The sequence below is a fragment of the Lissotriton helveticus genome, chromosome 9 (assembly GCF_964261635.1).
Source record: "Lissotriton helveticus chromosome 9, aLisHel1.1, whole genome shotgun sequence".
In the NCBI taxonomy this organism is placed as follows: Eukaryota; Metazoa; Chordata; class Amphibia; order Caudata; family Salamandridae; genus Lissotriton; species Lissotriton helveticus.
Window position 1 is genome coordinate 552,610,380 of NC_136070.1, and position 20,238 is coordinate 552,630,617.

The following is a 20,238-nucleotide window of genomic DNA, read 5'->3' on the forward strand; positions in this document are numbered from 1 at the left end:
TAAAAGTAAAACTTTAACTTGGCAAGGCAGCGAAATCTTATATAATCTAGGAAAGAATCATTTCGACGACCTGCCGCAACTTGGGAGTGGAAACCGCTGCCTCCCTCCTTCTCAACCGAACATCTCCCCAGTCCGGAGAGTAAGCGCGGGCCATTCCTCCATAGAAGGCCCGGACACGAGCAGCTTTGGCTTGGACCGCGCTGGGCATCTGAAGGCAGAAGAGGAAAAGCAGGGCAAATTCCAGCAATTCCAAGCCAACTCGGGGAGCAAGGTTAAATCAAGGACCAGCCTGTCTGGAACTAGGAGCAACTCTAGCCTTCAACAGACTTGAGACAAGCACCGTCTGCTAATAATAAAGACACTCCTGGTTTCAGTATATCTGTACTTTTGTATATTAAAGGCATACATAAGTATTCTGTTATCCCCTACAAGTTGATTTTGGGGGAGCATAATTTCCCAAACCTACCTCAGATTAAACTCGCTTGCTGTGTTCCTGCGTGGGCCACCATGGCATTTGGAGATCTCCTTGACCAGGTCGGCGGCATGGGCCGCTTTCAGTATATTCAGGTCACCTTGCTAGCCATCCCCATCCTGATGATGGCCAGCCACAACCTGCTCCAGAACTTCACGGCCGCCTTCCCAGAATATCACTGCCAGATCCATGCCACAGAAAATGACACCACCTGGGCCAACGTGACCGAGAAGTTGGGCTCTACCGAGGCCCTGAGAGCTTTCATCCCATTGGATGAGAATCAAAGACCTGAGAAGTGCCTGCGGTTCACCAAAGCCCAGTGGAGGTTGGTGAACCCCAACATCACACGCGACAACACTACAAGAGCAGACACGGAGTCCTGCTTGGATGGATGGATTTATGACCGGAGTGAATTTGCTTCCACAATCATCACGGAGGTAAGAGATCAAAGCAATTGCACTCATGAGACAACAGCATGTATTGAGTTTGTCCATGATCTCTGTTTTGAAGATTCCTCTACTTATGCTGTCGTTTTCAGTTTACCTTTTGCCCAAACCAGGGCAAAAGTAACAGCACATTGCTTTCAAGAGGAGCCCTCATCTTTCTTCTAGGTACAACAATGTATTCATATTCAAGCCCCCCCCCCCTTGATATTTACATAAGGCCACCTGGTCAATAGGAGCACTGGGCTACTGTTTACTAGACTCAGCACTAACAATTAAAAGATGTTAAATAGGCTGCCATTTATTTCAAGGTTAATTAGTGTCACAGAAAGAAAGTTACTAGAGAGTCCTGGGCTTAATTTCAGAAACACCTTTTTTTTTTTGGTTAGTTTAAAGAGCTTTATTGAAGTAAATTAGGAAAAGGTACAATACACAACAATATTAATAGGAAAATGGGCCTAAAACAGCACACTAAATCTTGCTGCTTAAAAATATGACAGTGTCTTCAAAATTCAAAACGTGTATTTAATTAATATGCAAAACCTTTCACCTTAATTTGATTGATTATATATCAGTACATTGAAAAGTAAAAGTGAGTTTTCAAACATGAACTGAGAAACATTCATTCTTCCCCCTACCCTGACAACAATTCGAATAGTGAACTAACGAGGCAAGTCAGTTGCTATGTGCACTCTTTGGGTGGCTTTGGTTACTATTATACAGGAACAACACAATGTTTTTAACACAGAAGCAGTTTCGTACAGAGCACACACCGAAATAATGAATTTCGGGGTCCTTTTGTATGTGATTATGAAGATAAAGTAGGGAAAGTGAAATTAAACAATTGCCTAGGATCACAGAATTTGGTAAAGCGGGGAAGCCGGGATTAATGCCAGGTTTTCTGGTTTCACATTGTTCCATTCAGACACTAGATGTATATTGCTCCCTTTGCCTACACCCACCTTACCTTCAATCTTCCTACCCCCTCGCCTCACCACTACCCTCTTGGCATCAATGGCCCCAAGGACACATCACAGACCAAACTTTTTTGTGCCTGGGGAAATGTTTGCAAGTACCCAAACAATAACCAGTAGTTGCTGAATCCGACTAAGTTAATTGATACATCTTGGGGCAATGAAGAACCCTTTGTCTTTTAATGAAGTTTGTACATGTTGGCAGGGAGTGAAGTCGTCATCGCTAGCAAACTCAATATGTAATAATCTAGCGTCTAAAGATGCTTCAGCCAAAATTGTGGGACAAAGGAAATTATATTATGTTCTTTGTTTAACTCTGTACCCTATGACTGCACGGAATGTTGGCATCAAAACGGTGAAATTACAGATTGCACGTTTGTGTGCATACAGTCGTGCATCATTTACGAATTGCCTAGATTACTGCGGCCTACTTTGTACTGACATTTGTACATTCATTTGTGCACAAAATCGACGATTTTACGATTGATTAGTGTAGGAACTGCATTTTGTAAGCTCACCCGGTCCCAATGTTCAAGCAAATTTGTACAGGCAGCAGTACAATTAATGTACTTTTGTGTTGTTGCCCATGTGAATCAATGCAATTATTGTAAATCCCCTGGTGTTGGTACTATCATAATATAACACATTAAATGGATAAACAAATGGACAATAAATACATGAATGATAATAATAGAGATACATTTAAGTCTTGTTTTGAATGTGTGAATGTGCGTTCTTTGTGATTAACTTACTTCACCAACAGCATCAGTCTGATGTATGCTTCTGAAGACAACATATTTCATGAGTTGAACCTTCCCTCAGTTATCACAGGCACCAATGCCCACCCAGTAATAAAAACTGAGTTACCAAGATTCAAATCTTGTCATCTTTTTGCTGCCGGACAATTAATGCCAGAATGCAACCATTTTGACATGAAAGAACCACGTGACATGAGAAGGCTAAAGATCTGGGGTAGCCAAGCTCTAAAATGCAACATCACAGACGTCCACATGACAGAAACGTTGCAAACATGTCACTGAGATCAGGCTGTTGCTATGATATGTATTTAAAACGTGTTTCCTGATTTCTATCCATCTCAGTGGTTTGCTAAAAGATTTACAAAGTGCGACAATTTTGTAATTGCAAGAAAGCAAATGCTGCAAAATGCATGGCAGTTCAAAAATGTTCTGCCTCATCACATTTTCAGTAGAACAGAGTTTCTGTCCTCAGTAACGAGGACATTGTAAATGCAGAAGCAAGTGCAAACATTTCTCTAGTGCCATAGGAAACGCATTTGGACCGTAAACCGCCTGGGATAAAATAAATAAATTATACCAGCCCACATTCTAATATTACACTAAATGAGCGACCTTGCCATTACCAGTGGTGATCAGGATGTTCTTCGTTCCACATGAACACCTTTAGAAAACAAGCATTGCAAGGTCAGTGGCTGTTTTCTCGTTGACCTACTGGGTTTGCCAATGTTTTCTGCCAATGCTCTGCAGCATCGGCCAAAAAAGAAACAAAGTGCGATGATATAAGTACGCTCATATCTCTCCTTCATGCGCGCACCAGTGGAATGACACAGGCGCCAGTTTTTTTTACAATTTGTCAAACCAGGATAGCAAACACCACAGGGATTAGAAAATATAAAAATTTATATTCTTTTGTGGAAAAGGGTGTTTTTTGTAATTCAGCGTGATCTGGCAGCAAATGGTAGTTGCCAAGTCTAACAATAAAACAATATATTTAATGGACTGCGAGGATGGGGGAGCAATGGAGGAGCAGGTGAGAAGCAACCGGAATTGGACGGGGGCAAAGAGCAACATAAATGTAAAAAACACCACACCGTGGAGCAGCCTGACAGTAAATAGCAAAAAGAACATGTGATGGAAAGAATGTGAACAATGTCAAACATTAACCCCAGTACAGAGATCTGAGCCTACATAAATCATTTTTTTTGCTCCCCAATCCATTCCAGCTTAAATCCAGCCATATGCAATTCCATTTTGACACAGTCCGGCCGAAGTGCCAGGCCAGGTTTTCCCTGGACTGGAAAACAAACATCCTAGGTCTGTTCACTGGACTGGAAAACAAACATCCTAGGTCTGGTTTCTCAGGGTTTCAGCCCTCATCAGCCAGGCTAGTTTGACTCCAGTGGCATAGAGCGCACAGGACCCACATCTGGGCACCTGTCCCCCTAGAGGTGACAAATGCAAAAAGAACGTGTCATGGACAGAATGTTGAACAATGTCAAACATTCACCCCAGTACAAACATCTGAGCCTAAATCCATTGTTTGTTTGCTCCCCATGCCATTCCAGTTTACGCCCAGCCATATGCAAATCAGTCTTGACCCTATGTCTCATGGGAACAGTCCAGCCCAAACTGCCAGGCCACGTCCTCCCTGGACTGAAAACAAGCATCCTAGGAACCGTTTTGGGGTTTTACCCCTCATCAGCAGACTAGCTTGACTCAAGTGGCATGGAGAGCACAGGACCAACGTCTGAGCATAGCCCTCCCTCTTGGAGTGACAAAAAAAAAAAGAGAACAGTCCAGCCCGAACTGCCAGGCCAGAATTTCCCTGGACTGGAAAACAAGTATCCTTGGACCGGTTTTGGGGTTTCACCCCTCATCAGCCAGGTTAGCTTGACTCCAGTGGCATGTAGGGCAGCTGCCGGACCTGCAACAAAAACAACAAAAAAACATTTGCCTTGACTGTGAGGAGTAGGGGAGCAACATAATAGAGAATAGGAAGGATGAAGGAGAAGCAATGTAGAATAGGTTTGGCCTTCTCTTTTGCTTTTGTGAATGAAAGGGATGCATGTGAGTGAAAGAGATTGAGTATAGTTGTCTGATGGATGATAGACGTTAAGGCAGTGGTTGAAATAGGCAGGTTCACCTTTTTCAAGTGCTTCGTAGACGTGGAGGAGTATCCTGAATGTGCAGCTTTTGCACATTCAGAGTGTCGTTCTCAGAGTGTAGTTCTCTGAGGTGGGGAGTGATGTGTTTGGGATCTCTAGGATAAGTCTGGTGGCAGAGTTTTGTATGGCCTGGAGTCTTTTTGTGATTGGTTGGAGAGGCCGGCATAGAGTGCATTGCTGTAGTCCAGTCTGCTGGTCATGAGAGCCTGGGTGTCTGTGCATCTCATGTTGGCTCTTGAAGATCTTGCATAGCATTCATAGTAGGAGGAAGCAGAAAGAGGTAACTGTGTTCACCTGTTAGGTTATCATATGTGTTTTGTCTAGGATGAATCAGAGTTTTTTGGCGTGGTCTGTAGAGTTGGGCGTGGGTCAGAATTTGTCTGGCCACCAAGAGGAGTCCCATGGAGAGCTCTTGTACCCAAAGTTCAGGACTTCTGTTTCCTCCATGTTGAGTTTTAGGCAGCTCTCTTTCATCCAGTTTGCCATAATGGTCATGCAAGTTGTGAAGCTGGTCCTAGTGGTGTTGTTATCATCTGCGAGGGAAAGAATGAGCTGAGTCTCATCAGCAGTCAAGACAATTTTGAATCTATGAGCACTTATGACCAGGATGAGAGGCATATGTATATGTTAAAAAGGGTTGAGCTGAGGAAAGATCCTTCTGGGACTCCACAGACAGGGTTTTTGGGTTCAGCGGTGTAAGGTGGGACTCTGACGTGCAGGGTTGTAATGGAGAGGAAGGAGGTGATCTGTCTCTGGGCAGCTTCTTGTATCCCAGAGTTGTGGAATCATGAGATGATGGTGCTGTGGGATATGGTATCAAAAGCTGTGGAGAGGTTGAGGAGGATGAGATCTGCAGTTTCTCCTCTACGCTGGTGTTATTCTAGATGGTTGGACTGTTGCCAGTTGATTGTGTTCTCCGTGGCTTTGGAAGGGAAGGACAGGAGTGAGATTGGTCTGTAGTTACTGAGTTGTTTCAGGTCTGACAAGGGTTTTTTCTGGAAGGTTTTGACCAAGGCATGTTTCCAGTTGCCTGAAAATGTTGCGCTGTGGATGGAGGTGTTGATGATGGTGTAAAGTACACGCAGATCAAGGTTCCTCCCAAGTTGTAGATATGGTGTGAGCTGGGGTAGATGAGGGCTCCTGAGAAGATAGATTTCATAATTTCATTGGTGATTTATGTGGTGAGGGGGGTCCAGTCCATTAGTTGATGGTTCTTCTTGGTGGGGGTGGGCAATAGTCTGATAGGGTCTTCTTAAGTGTGTCGGGATTCAAAGTTACTGTACATCTTTCAGTATTTTGTTGTGATAAAAGTAGGTGAGTTTGTTGCAGAGGTACTGTGATGGGGTGATGGTGGTGGTGGCTGCTGAGAGGTCGGAGAATTCTCTGATGATGTTGAAGATTTCTATGCAGTTATTGGAGCTGGTTCCCACTCCAGGCTGCTCTGATCTGGGCGTGGGATCTTTTAAGTGTGGATTTGTAGGTGTTCTTTTTGTTGGCATCTCATCAGCTTCTCCAACTTCCCTCCAGCTGTTTGCAGTAATATTTGAAGTCTCTCAGGTCTTTTGTATACCTGCAGACTTGAGTGCTGGTTCTTGTTTGTCTGGCTTCCTTCAAAGGGGGGGTGGGGGGGTAGTGTGTTAGAGCAGCCTGTGATCAAGTTGCTGAAAATCCTTTTCTTGCTCCACTAGCATCTGAAGTTGCTGGCTGGCCTTGGTATTATGGAGAAGGGTACATTGATGTGGAGTGTACAGTGTAGTGGTCCGTCAAGGTGAGCGATGGTGAGATGGCTGAAGGTAACTTTTTGAATAGCTGTGAAGGTAGGGTCGTGAGTGTATCCTGCGTTGTGTGTCAGCCCTTAGATGGTAATGAGGCTATGCTCCAAACGAGGGATGGACACAAGAAGAGGAAGGCAACCCATCAAATAAGAAGCAAGCAAATGATAGTGACAACTAAGCTAATGAATGGTAGGCAACGGGCGGTCTCTAATTCAACTGTAAGTGGTATAGTCCATAGTAGGTCGTTCACAAACACCATAGGTAAGAGCTGTCTTTAGGGAAGACCTAAAAATGGCACCAAATAATGAATTTAAGGCATAATATTTCATATACATTGGCTTAAAACACTGTAGGGTCATACCACATAAAGTAAGCACTGGAAGTGCTAATTCAAGGCCTTGCCTCTGCTAATGTTTTGATCTGAAAGTTGTCTTGAATTAGTAGAGGAGCTTCAGCAGCATTTTACCACACTAGACTATTACAGAGCATAGCAGAACACATCATATTAAAACACAAAGCAGAATAGCACCTCAACAAATACAAAGCAGTACACAACACAACAAAATAACCATAGCAAAATGCAACATGACAAATATGTAGAAGAATTTTTCTTACACATTAGATTTTGAACGTTCTAGTTATCTGGAGCCCTATACATTTATTATTACTATTTTTCTGGATGGGGAACTATACTTTCACTTCAGGGTGGCTACATTTACTCATAATATGGGCCTTAAATGATAGATTGTTTTGCCCTGTTTGTAATGCTACTGTTGAATATCTGGCCCATGGTTTATATAAGATAAATCACGAAGAAGATGGATCGAGCCTATTTGTAAGCATCTGGGCACACGTTGCTGTATAGCTCTTAAATTTCTGAGATCTGACCCTCGCCCATTATATTCTAGCTCTATTGCCACATTTTTGGGCTATATGTGGAAAATAAAAAGAAGGGCTGATAATTCTGAAAATTGATGGGGGTGTGGGTTGATTGTTTGCCAACCCTATTATACAAGACGTATAGGGAACCAGTTACCTACCCTGTATAAATATAGGGGTATATTATCAAGAAATTGCAATAAATATCGCAAAGCCCGCTCATCGCTGTTTTACTTATCGCCGGCTATCACTGGATTCCATCGCCGAGTTAGCGCGTTATCATCAGCGCTTATATCCAATGCGATACAAAATCCAGCAACAGCGGCAAAATGTGTGCATATCGCTGTAAATCCAGCGATAAAACCTCAGTGATAGGGAAATCCTTGATAATACACCATGTTGGACTTAGCCTGACAATCCACCTCCCATTGACGAGATGGCTAAGTCAGATTTTTTGAGGGGTTAAAATCTGTCAAAAACTGTGGTTAGCAGGACTTTTTTCATCGCTACGAGGTTGCGGGCCGCGTTGTAAATACTGCGATGTTGTGCTACCGACCTTTCTCATGTTGTTACAGGATGGCACGCCTACTTTGCATCTTATTAGCGATGTATATCGCTAAGATGCATAGCGCTAGAAATTCGGCTGCTAACATGTGCTAATGTATGTTAGCGCCGCCTTGTTAATAGGCCGATAAGAATATCACCGCTTTAGCGTCAAAAAGTGCCGCTAAATCACCGATACTGCCCTTGATAATATGCCCCATAGTGTTGTATTGTGTGCCTCCTTCAGGACTTGGATTTTTTAGGATGTTTTTGAATGAGTTTAATTGCATGTCTATCATGTTTATGACTTGCCTCTTTCTTGCATCTATCATGTAATTTTAATATTTGATTATTTTAACATGACTGTTTTATTGTAGCATTGTATCTGCTTTTCTTGCCGGAAAAAAGTTTATTGATTGATTTATTGTAACACATTACCACCACCACAACTCTGTTTTCATAATTATCTGGTAATAAATAGATGTTTGTTCCAGGCACTGCCTTAGTTACTACCAAATATATACAACAACATCTAGCAAAAATGTTCCGATCTGGCCCATAACCTTTAACAACAGTTCCGAAATGGAACTTGCAAAACATTCCAGATCGTTTCCATAGCTTCTCAGTCTGTCATAGTGCCCAGTATTTTTCAAAAGAGTCGATTGATGTACGAGAATAGGTGGAAATGGCATGGGCAGTACAAAATACATCCGAAGCACATTTGCCAAGTGTGCCCCACAAATAAATTTCTACTATAAAATCTAACGTTAACCGAGTATTAAACAATGCGTCACGACTTAATGTCCACCACTGACCATGTGCCTGTTAATAACCCAAACAAATACATGCACCGGAATCTATCATGTGAGTGCCGCTTTCTAGTGCCTGAGTACTCCCTTTATATATGTGAATATTGCTCAAATAAGATGTAGACATTTATACTGTAGTACTACTCTAGTATTTTAATGTGTTGCCTATAATGTTATGATAATTTGTCAGCCGGTCTGGGATGCCTCTCGTATATGCTACAGCACTGCTCAATACACCAGCCAGACAAGGGTGACTACTGGGGCACAAACAGGTCAGGGCGGCCCACTGTGTGAGTGAGGTGCTTACCAGGGCACAGAATGCTCTACTGTGTCAAGGAGCTGTTCATGGTGCCAGGGCTGCAGCTCGATGTGCTAGGAACGGTCATGTTACTTATTACCTCCAGAATAAGGTCACTACAGGCTCAGTTCCAAAGCAGTAGACTTCCATTAAATTACACTTATCGCCATGATGTCAGAGACCACACTGTCCTGCAACAGAAAGCAAAATTGTTCAGTCATACAAAGTACATATTGAAGTACCAGTTTTTACACAATTCCGCAGTAAAAATGAAAGCACTATGGACAAGCCAGCATCCACACTGCCCCCAGTATGTTAAGCAACACTGCCTAGTCAGTTTGGAAAATACACACAGTATGGAGGGCTCGTGGAACCAGGGGTATGTAGGTACATTTAAAAGGTAAAAGAACCGCGCCAGCAAAGTAGTCCCTTGTGGGCGTGTCTGCATTGAGCTGTGGGCGTGTGCTGTGGGCGTGACAAACGCTGGGGGCGTGTGGTGTGTTCCGCCCTTCATGCCATGTCTCATATCGTGTGCTAATCCCACCCTGCTCCCTTTAAATACCCCTGCACCCCATAATCATAACCCACCCTTACTTAAAATACCCCAACACCCTTAAACACTAACCCATCTTAACCCTATAAATATACCCTGTACCCCAAAACCCAAACCTATCCCTAAACCCTAAAAATACCCCTGTACCCCAAAACCCAAACCTAGCCCTGAACCCTATAAATACCCCTGTACCTCAAAACCCAACCCTACCCCTGAACCCTAAAAATACCCCTGTACCCCAAAACCCAAACCTATCACTAAACCCTAAAACTACCCCTGTACCCCATAACCCAAAACTATATCTGAACCCTTAAAATACCCAAACACTCCAAAACATATACCTCAGTTCCCGCAAAAAATATACCCCTATACCCATACTTGCCTTATCCAAACATTAAAAAGAAACATGCTTTTACCATTCATGCATTTACAACGAATTTAGTTGTAAATGTATGCATGGTAAAAGCATATAAAATGTAATGCCATGCGTTATAATGGCATTGCGGAGTTGTTGTAGCTTACAACATGAGGCGGAAACACAGTGAAGGTTCAAACTTTTATTCAAGTACAGCAACACAACATCAGCGCCGCCCGCCGCATTCAGCCAGCAGATCGTCAGTGAGCTGTCAGCGTGCGGCACTCGACTTCGAACCTTCACATTCCCAACATTCCACCGTGACGCGTGAAGCAGCACCACGGTGTGAATCACGTTACAACATACCCCCCTTTCCTCTACACGCAGGTAGGGAATAAAGTTATGGAAAAGGACAACAAGAGGGCAGGGCAGGTAGGGAGCAGAAACATAGAATATAAACAATGAATCATCCTACAATGAAATCGTGCAAATTTTGTGGAAGTCTCCTGGCCCGAAAGGGTCTCTGACAAGATTGAGCACTATGAAAATCATGAGGCACATCATTTGAATTAATAGCTCTTTGACCAGTGCTCAAGTTGTCCCCACCAGGGCCTGGCGCCCTCACCTCTGTGCCTGTGTGAGCACTGTCAAGCAATTGACGATCATGGGCCAACATGTAACCTGAACATGAATTCTTGGTGACAGCATTACTAATCAAGGTTTTAGGAGAATGGTCGCGTGAGCAGTACTCTACGTAGGTTCCATTTTCCCCCATTTTCCAACACAACATAGGAGGGGTACACTTTCTTTACCTTGAAGGGTCCACGAAACTTACATAGACCTCTGACCCATCGTCCAGAACGGACTTTGACCCAGTCACCTACAAGTATGTTGGACAAGTTCTTTTTCTCGTCGTGCACTCCCCTGGAAGCATGTACAGGAATGCTCACATCGCAACCACCACCCTTTTTCCCCTCAACCAATTCTCGGATCCAAGGAGGCACTAGTTTTGAAGCTGGTTTTCTGCCCCGCATGGCCATAAAGGGAACCACTCCAGTAGTGGAATTCTCAGTCGTGCGATAGGCCCACACCAGTTCACTCAAAGTCTCTTCTATGTCAAGATTATTAGTGAGTGCCAGACTTATCGCGCCCTTAATCATGCGATTAGCTCTCTCAACAATCCCATTGGATTGTGGGTTGTACAAGGTGGTGAACGAATGTTTAATACCACACTCACTCAAAAATTCTCTCATCTCATTGGAAGATAACTGGGTGCCATTGTCCGTAATAAGGACTGAGGGATAACCCTCCTCTTTGAAAATCATGCGCAAAACTTTAATAGTAACTCGGGTGGTTATTTCTGGGAGTAGGTAAGCAATGAGCCTTCGAGTATGGACATCCATAACCACCAAACCGAATCTTTTGCTGGGGTGAACGCCCGGCATAGGCCCGATAAAATCGAGGCATATGCTGTGCCACACTACACCGGGGTCATGGATGGAACTAGGGACGGATTGGGGTCCCACCTTAAGTCTCTTCTCACATTCACAGCACTCACTGCACCTCTCCACCCAAATTACCCCATCACCGTCCATTCCAGGCCACCAAAATTCATTTCTCAACCGTTTTCTTGTAATAGTTTGGCCCAAATGCCCTTCATGCGCCAAATCAAAGAGTCTTTTACGAATGTCAAATGGGGGAATTATCTTATCACCACGCATGATGACCTGATCAGCGACAATAGATAACTCATCAATGACTGCATTAAACGGTCTAACGCTGATTGGCAAGGTGCTTTCCCTACGTCTACCCTTAGATATGAGGTTCTTAACGTTTTTCAAAACTTCATCATGAGACATGGCTTCTGCCCACTCTTTTTTACTGACTGCGCCACAACTCTACTGAATCACATCCTCGACGCAAGAGATAGCTCCTTCTCTCTCTTTCTTTGACACTCCTGTCTTGTCTACATCTTCCCAGTTCAAGGATAAACGTGACATACAATCAGCCTGTACATTACGCCAGCCCGAAATGAATTCAACATTGAAATTGTACTCCTGTAGTCTGGTGGCTAACCTGGCCAGTCTGGCTCACCCCTTTCCTGTTCCTCTAGGCGAGAGTATTTTCAACAAAGGCTTATGGTCAGTGCGAAGTTTAAACCTACAACCCATACATACATCCTGAAATACTCCACACCCCAAGCAGCTGCCAAGGTTTCCTTTTCTATAACAGAATAACAGCGCTCAGTGGTAGTCAGGGTACAAGATGAAAATGCCACGGTTTTCTCACTATTGCCATCACACTGCGATAACACAGCCCCTATGCCAGTATCACTTGCATCAACAGTGATAATAGTCTTCCCTTGTACATCAAAAGGAACCAAAATGCCTGCATTACATATCTCCATTTTAATGTCATCAAAGCACTTTTCCTGATCATCCCCCCAACAGAACTTGACTCCTTTCCTCAAGAGCACCTTCAGTGGTTCAGTTTTACTCGCAAAGTTCTTCACAAACTTTGAGTAATACTCAATTAGCCCTATGAATGAGCGTACTTGATCTCTATTGGTGGGAACAGGAGCCAATTTTATGGAAGCCAGTAGGTCTCTCTTTGGTTTCACACCATCAGACGAGATGGAATGCCCCAGATATTCCACCTCCGTTGCCAAAAATGAACACTTTTCCTTGCGCAATGTCAAACCAGATTCTAAAATCCTCGCAAGAGCATCTTGCAAGGCAGAGTTATGGTCACTCACACTCTCACCAAACACCAAAATGTCATCTTGGAAATAAATAACATTCTTTACACCTTTGAAAATCTCTGTGACCATCCTCTGACCATCCTCTGAAACACACTTGCAGCTGAACATAGCCCAAAGGGCATCCTCTTAAATTGAAATATCCCTTCGTTGGTGATGAAGGCTGTCAAGCGTTTCGAAGATTCATGCAAACATATCTGATGGTAAGCATGACGAAGGTCGAGTTTCGAAAAGTACTTTGCACCTTTAAGCAATACCATCATTTCGTTTATGTTAGGTAGGGGAAAAGTGTCAGGGATTACATTTTGGTTCAAACTCCTGAGATCAACACAGAAACGAAAATTTCCGTCAGCCTTCTGCGAAATTACAACAGGGGAAATCCATGATGAGCACTCAATTGGCTCTATGACTCCATTGGACAGCATCTCATCCAACATTCTTTTCATCTCACCTCTTACCATGATGGGAACCTTTCTCAGTTTGTGTTGTACAGGGACAGCATTACTTTTGAGCTTTATTGTGTGTACATATCCCTCTAGATTGCCCAGCTGATCTCTGAAAACACCTTTACCTCCCTCCAAGATGTCTTCCACTGATAGGTCATCCACCACCATAACCTGTTCAACAGCGTGTGGGTCAATTCTGATATGTAGGTCAAATTGGTGATACCACCCTAAAATAGGGGGCCCAGATTCCGCTACATACACTTTACCCCTCAAAGATCTTCCTTTAAACACAATATCTGTTGCCATGTAACCTAGTAAGTTTATCTGCTCACCTTGATACCCCCCAGGGTTTATATCTTTGGGCATTAGTTTTTTGTTAGGCCACTCCCGCTTGTAAATTATTTTTGGTATGATAGTATATAGTGACCCTGAGTCAACCATCATTGTGAATCACGTTACAACAGGAGTCATGGTACTTTCGTAAGGAAAGTATGCGGAGTGATTGTATGCGGAAAGAAAGTTGCGGAATAATGGGTGTTTACCCACCCCCGTTAAGTACATTGGTGGCACGGCGGCCCACATCTCCAGCAACATACTCATATTTTTTCACCACCCATTTGAAAAATGCACAGGTCTCTCTCATTGATGGCCAGCACCGACATACCCTTTTAGACACACCTCCCGCCACAAGTTTTAGAATTGCGAACTTTAGAGCTAGGGAGCTACGTTCGAATCTCGGCATCAGCTCAACATCCTGTGATTCTAGGCAAATCGCTTTGTCTCCCCGTGCCTACCACAAATGAATGTGTTCTTCTGTAATGTAAATTGTGCTCATGCCATGTTGTCGAGTTCGCGCTATATAATATTGCAAGGAAAAATAAAGTAGGGAAACTCGAGTTCACACACTACTGAACGCGCACTCTTAAGTGCATCAGCAGTGCACTGTGAATCGGAGTGTTTCACAGGCCCGTCACAGATAAGAAATGCTATCTAAACGAAATCCTACAAAACAGTATACTACTGGCCGGCAGCAATTCATACCCGGACGTCGGGACGGGCTGCTAGTACTACATAAAGGTTTGAACATAAGTGTTACAATCCCTTACAACATTTCTTTTTAGTTTTTTTAGTGTAGTTGACTTATAATGTTTTATAAAAGGCAACACATAAATATTGACAGACCTTTTCATAAATATATACAAAACGTATAAAGTGTCAATGCATAAATTCATGGCAACAGGGGCGTACCGAAGTATTGATTAGATTACTAAAACAAAAGGGCAAGGCCCTGATGCGATAAAACCCAAGTGGGTAAAATCTATATCAACCCTCAATAAATCCATAAATATTGATATTAAAAACCATATCAAAATGCCAAAATAAACCACATGTAACATATGCTCAAAAAAGCGTGTAAAACCAGTGCAAAATAAATGATATAAGAGACCAAACTCCATTAAAAAAAAAGAGGTTAAAAACACATTTAGTTGGTTTTGAAAAAGAAAAACCACACTGACATAGTGCAACAAACAAGGGCTGGCACCTGTAGACTACCCTTTGTCAAGATGTACAAATGACGGGGGAATTTGCTTAAAACTCATTGTTAATTTTACAATCTACTAAGGTGCAATGGTGGAGAGGTGAGGTGGAGACTATAAACATGTATAGAAATCCTCACTCGCGTTGAGGCCCAGAGGAGACTTACAGTCAAGCTCCACAATGTACCTTGTTTTCAATGATCGTAAGATGGCTTCCCGATTCCCTCCCCTTCTCAGTGGGGAACTGCATCTATAACAAAATACTTTAACAGCTGACTGTTATTGCCGTGACAGTCCTTAAAGTGGCGTGCGACAGGGTAAGCGGCATCACTGGTGTTGATGGCCCTTATGTGCTGGAGTATCCGCTTGTGGACCTGCAGCTTGGTACTACCAACATATTGCAGGCCAAACGGACACTCCAGCACATATACCGCAAACTCTGTTCTGCACGCCAGCTGACTGTGGATAATCCGGGGGTGTCAGAGAAAGGTGTAACATATTCTGTACGACTCACCCCATGTTTGCAAGCCTTGCATGTTGAGCACTTCTGGAAACCCTGACTAGCCTGTAACAATGTGACATTGGTAACTACCTCAGGACTAGATTTAACTAGAGCATCACTCATAGAGCGTGCATTTCTGAAGGCAATGTCAGGCTTCTTAGACATCAAACTGCCAATGATGGGATCGTGACAGACCAAGTTCCAATTCTTGTTAACAATTTTACGGAGAGCTTGGTGCTGTCGGTTAGACGTCAGAATGAGTCTAACCGGTTGCTTAGTTTCCGTGGGTATCACTGCTCGAGATTTTTTGTAGAGCAAGGCCTCCTTCCTCGGAACAGAATTGGCTTTCCGGATAGCCCTGTCTATCGCTATCTTAGTATAAGCCCTAGCTAAGAAGCGCTCTCTGCATGCTAGGTGGGCTTGTTTACAATGGGACTCAGTGCTGCAGATGCGTCTGATACGCAGCATCTCCCCCTAGGGGATACTGCGTATCAGATGCGCCGGATGATGACTTTTGGCGTGCAGCACCGTGTTCCCAGCTGTGGGCTTCCTGTAATGAACAGTCTCCAAGTGATTGTTGCTCACCACTACCTCCACATCACGAAAACAAACCCGGTTTTGACTGATGTTAGATGTAAAATGTAAATTAAATGCATTATTGTTGATGCTATCAATGAAATCTGTCGCCTGTTGTCTGGAACCACGCCATATAAAGAAAATATCATCAATATAGCGGAACCAGTGTACCATATGTTCAGCACAAATGTCATGGAAAACGCCATGGAGGACCTGATCCTCCCAGTAGCCCATATGCAGACAGGCATAACTGGGAGAAAAGCAGGCCCCCATGGCCACCCCTCTGATTTGTTGAAAATATTGATTGTAGAACATGAAAAAATTGTTGTGTAGGCAAAAAGAAATCATGGCAATCAACATTTTGTTATGTTCATGCATTTGAATTTGTCTGGTGCCCAAATAAATTTTTATGGCTCTCAACCCGTCATTATGCTGAATGCTAGTATACAAGGCTGAAACGTCCAATGTCACTAACCAGCATTGAGAATACCAAACTACATTGTCCAATTTTCTAAGGAAATCACCAGAATCTTGTAAATAAGATGGCAAACATTTAACAAAATCCTGGAGAAAAGAGTAAATGTAAATGGTAGTATTTTCCAGCCGTCCACTTATGGCAGAGATGATGGGCCTGCCAGGGGGGTTTGAAGGTTTTTATGGACTTTAGTGATCAAATAAAAAACTGGCATAACCGGATGATCTTGTTTGAGGAATTTGAATTCCTCCAGGCTCAACAGGCCTGCACTCCTCCATCCCATCAGGACCGTGTAGAATTCAGCCTGAACTGTTTTCACAGTAGCCACATCACAACGTTTATAGCATAAACCATCATTCAATTGAAGGTATGCCTCTTCCAAATAGAGAGACCGAGGCCAGAGCACGACATTGCCCCCTTGTCGGATTGGCAAACAATGATGGTATTATCCGCCTGCAATTTCTTGACCAAGTTATTGTAGCTGTTGTTCTGAGCCCAGTATTTCTGTTTCTCTTTTAACATTGTGGTACACAATTTCTTTATCCCAGAGATCGTTAGTTCATGAAAAATATTGATATTGTCATGCAGCATCAGCGGTGTAAAGGTAGATTTAGATTTAAAGCGCGTGTGACTTGGTGAGTCCAAAACCAACTGCTCTTGTGATGACCCCGAGCTCGGCACTTCATTACGCAAAGACGTCTCATCTTGTAATACTCCAAGTCATTCACTGCCAAACCAGGTGAAGAATCAGCTACTACAATACCGGGCATTTTAGGTTGGAATTTGTTGCTCAAAAAGTATTTCTTCAGTTTCAACTTACGCATGTATTTATACAAATCCACTCGAGTCTTGGCGTAGTTGAAATCGCAAGCCGGACTGTAAATTAATCCCAATGATAGAATGGCCATGTCAGATTAGGTAAGAGCAACCTGCGTAAGATTGAGGATAGAAGAGTCGCCTGTGGTTTGATGGCTAGCATTGTGTGTTGACATTAACTCTTTTGATTCCATCTCTTTTTGGGATAGTACTTCTTTTTGGGGTTTTCTTGGAGCTGCTTGGCGTCGTTGTTGCCGCTTTTTGTTGTTTCTTTCATTATGGGCAGATTGGGTTTCCTCCTGGGTCGTAGGGTGTCTCGCCTGTCTTGCCGCAGACAGTCCACCTCCTGCGCCAGCGAGAACCGGGTAAACCCCAATCGCGGAACGTTCCTAGCTGCTTCTGTGTCCGACTCACTGTCGGGCACTGAACTAATGTCAGATGCAGAGGATAACATATCCGATGTTGGCCATTTAGCACAACAATACTATAACAGAGCCGTGCCTTATAATTTGGCTTGGAATAAGTTACAACTGAAATGGGCTGATCTCTTCTAGCACCTCTCACAGAATATAGGAGTGAGCATCGGAGGTGGCAGCAGATTGACTTCTTCTCTGGCAGTGCATGCAGTGCTGTTGAAGCTGCTGTGGCTAAAGTAATTACCTCAAGGCTATAATCTACCTGTTTAACTTTAAAACCAGACGCTAGAGGGCGTCCCTCTGGTGTTCCAGCTGCACAGCCCGTCCTTGCACGTGGAAGCAGCTGTGGAGGAAAAAAAGGCATTTCTTGGTGGGTCCAAGTGCGGTGCCAGTAGACGACAGTGCCGAGCGCTGTGGATTGCACACGAGCTGATTCAGCTACATCAACCTGCATAACATGCAACGCACTCTACCAAAGTCATATTTGTTTACCTTTTGGAGGCACTGGCATGTTGATAGTTATCTGATTTCCTTGTGACCCAGTCTTCTTTCGATACCAGGATTAACATTTTATTTCCAAGTCTGGACACTTGTTGTCTAATTTACAAGAAACTGGTGCATCGCTGGGTTGAAAGTGGATGTAGAATGTACATATGTAGTTTGGTGTTTCCCTAGGGGAGATTTGACTTTTACTGAATCATAAAATAACACAATGGCGCACTTGAAGAACAGAAAAAGACAGAAATAGAAAATAGCGACACAAGAAATGCTCCAACACTTTCTTTTACAGAAGCACAACAGTGGGCCACAAAACAAAACAAGATAACACAACAAAGCAGAAAAAAACACAACACAATAAAACAAAAGCTTGACACCAGAATCACAATATAATCTTACACCAATGTAGGAGAGTGGATTATTAGTTGGGCTGCATGGTGGTGCACTACAACTAATAATCTCATTATTTCTGGGGAAACAGACATAACATTGCATGTGTTACATCGCATGCTTTTACAACGCGGTCGTTACATCGCAAGTTGTTTCAACGACTTGCTGTAGGGGGCGCATTGGTGTTCGTTTTAAAATCCAACACCTTCCCTGCTGTTGCACATCTGGAGTAGGAATAGTAAATTATACTATTCCTAAATCCAGCCCGCACCCCTACAAAAAGTCGTTGAAACATCTTGCGATGCAATAGTTTGCATTGTAACAACACCATCGTTGTAATGACAGCGTTGTAAAGGCATACGATGTAACACATGTGATGCAAAGGTATATATTCCTGTTCCTGAGCATCTAGTAAAGTTTTCAGTAACTTAAAACTGAGCTCAACAACTGGTACTTGTAAAACAGAGCAGAAAGGCTTAACTTAAGAAAATAGGCAAAGCATTTATAAGTACCAAAACAGAAAAAAATCACAAAACACATGATAAAAATCACACTCCAATTTGCAAAAATAGAGAATATATTAATTGCAAAATGACACCAAAATGACAAAAGTTAAATGCTAGGGAACCAGAGATTTGAATGTTTGAACTTTTCAATAAAAATAGCACTAGAAATTACAAAGTGCCAACTGGGGGCAACTAGTCACCCCTATCCGAGATACAGTCAAAAGTTAAGGGCAATTGCGATGGATTGCCAGTTGAATACTGGGAACCTGGTTCATCTTGGTGGACAGTTTACCTTCTGACCCTGAGAACTTTGATAAGAAATAATTGTTGTCAACAAGTCATAGGCAAGGGAAGCTGCAAGCTGGATCTGAAGCAGGGTTCGACAATGACAGGTTGCTGAAGGATGGGGTCCTGGTGTGTTATTGATGAAGACTGGAAAGCTCTGAGTGAGTCCAAAGTGTGTGCGCAGGAAGACCTCAATGCCAATCGAATGCTGCTCAGTGTTGGTCCCGGTGAAGCCATCAATGTTCAAAATTCGAAAGGTCTAATCTCCTCCAGTGGGACATGCTGCCAAGTTGAAGGTTTCGCCTTGTCATTTGATGGGTGCGGCTTTGAAGGCAACCCTGGTCTTCGATGGTTGTCCAGGCAGAAAGTTGGCAAAATGTTTTTAAGTTCCACTTCCTGCAGTTTGAGGACAGGCGAGTAAACTATAACACCAGTCAATAGTCCAAGACATGGGGAGACACCACATGGGGGTTAGGACTACAGAAACACCAGCAGGGTCAAGGGCAGGTCCAGTAGAAACTGGTCAGCTGGGCTCTTCCAAGAAAAACTCACTCTGAAATCCTTTTCTTTGTCCTGGGTACAAATGGAAGCAGCCCTTGTGGTTATCGCATGTCTCAACAGCAGGTGCAGTCCTTCTTCTGTCTCTCACCAGTCCATGGGCCTTCTAAAGAGTGTTCCCAGGCATTCCATATTTGTGCCTGGCACTACCCTATGGGTGGAGGCGACACCTGGCCCTGCCTTAACCGAGAGGGCAGAGCTCATGTGCCCACACTAGAAGTGTGACCAAGGAAATGAGCAACCACAACTTTGTGGTCACTCAAAATGGGTTCTGGGTGCAGCTACTCTCCCACCAGGATTGGAGCTTGTTTGACTACTGAGAGCATCAGGTCTGAGATACATCTAGCAGTAACAGGGTATGCATGCATTGAAGAAGTTAATTGTGTTCCTAGACCCAGGGCAGATGATCATCTTGTCAGAGGAGCAAAACAGCTCTCTACACCCACAGCC

General features: G+C 43.4%; 1 protein-coding gene across 1 annotated transcript in view; it reads left to right on the forward strand.

Moving 5' to 3' along the window:
• The first annotated feature begins 229 nt into the window (after positions 1–229).
• Positions 230–20,238, forward strand: part of LOC144781544 (solute carrier family 22 member 6-A-like) — a 573,094-nt gene continuing 553,085 nt past the window's right edge. Inside the window, exon 1 of the mRNA XM_078660449.1 lies at positions 230–909. Within this exon, the coding sequence (XP_078516575.1) occupies positions 508–909 (402 nt within the window). The 5' untranslated portion in view covers positions 230–507. The remainder of the gene's footprint in view (positions 910–20,238) is intronic.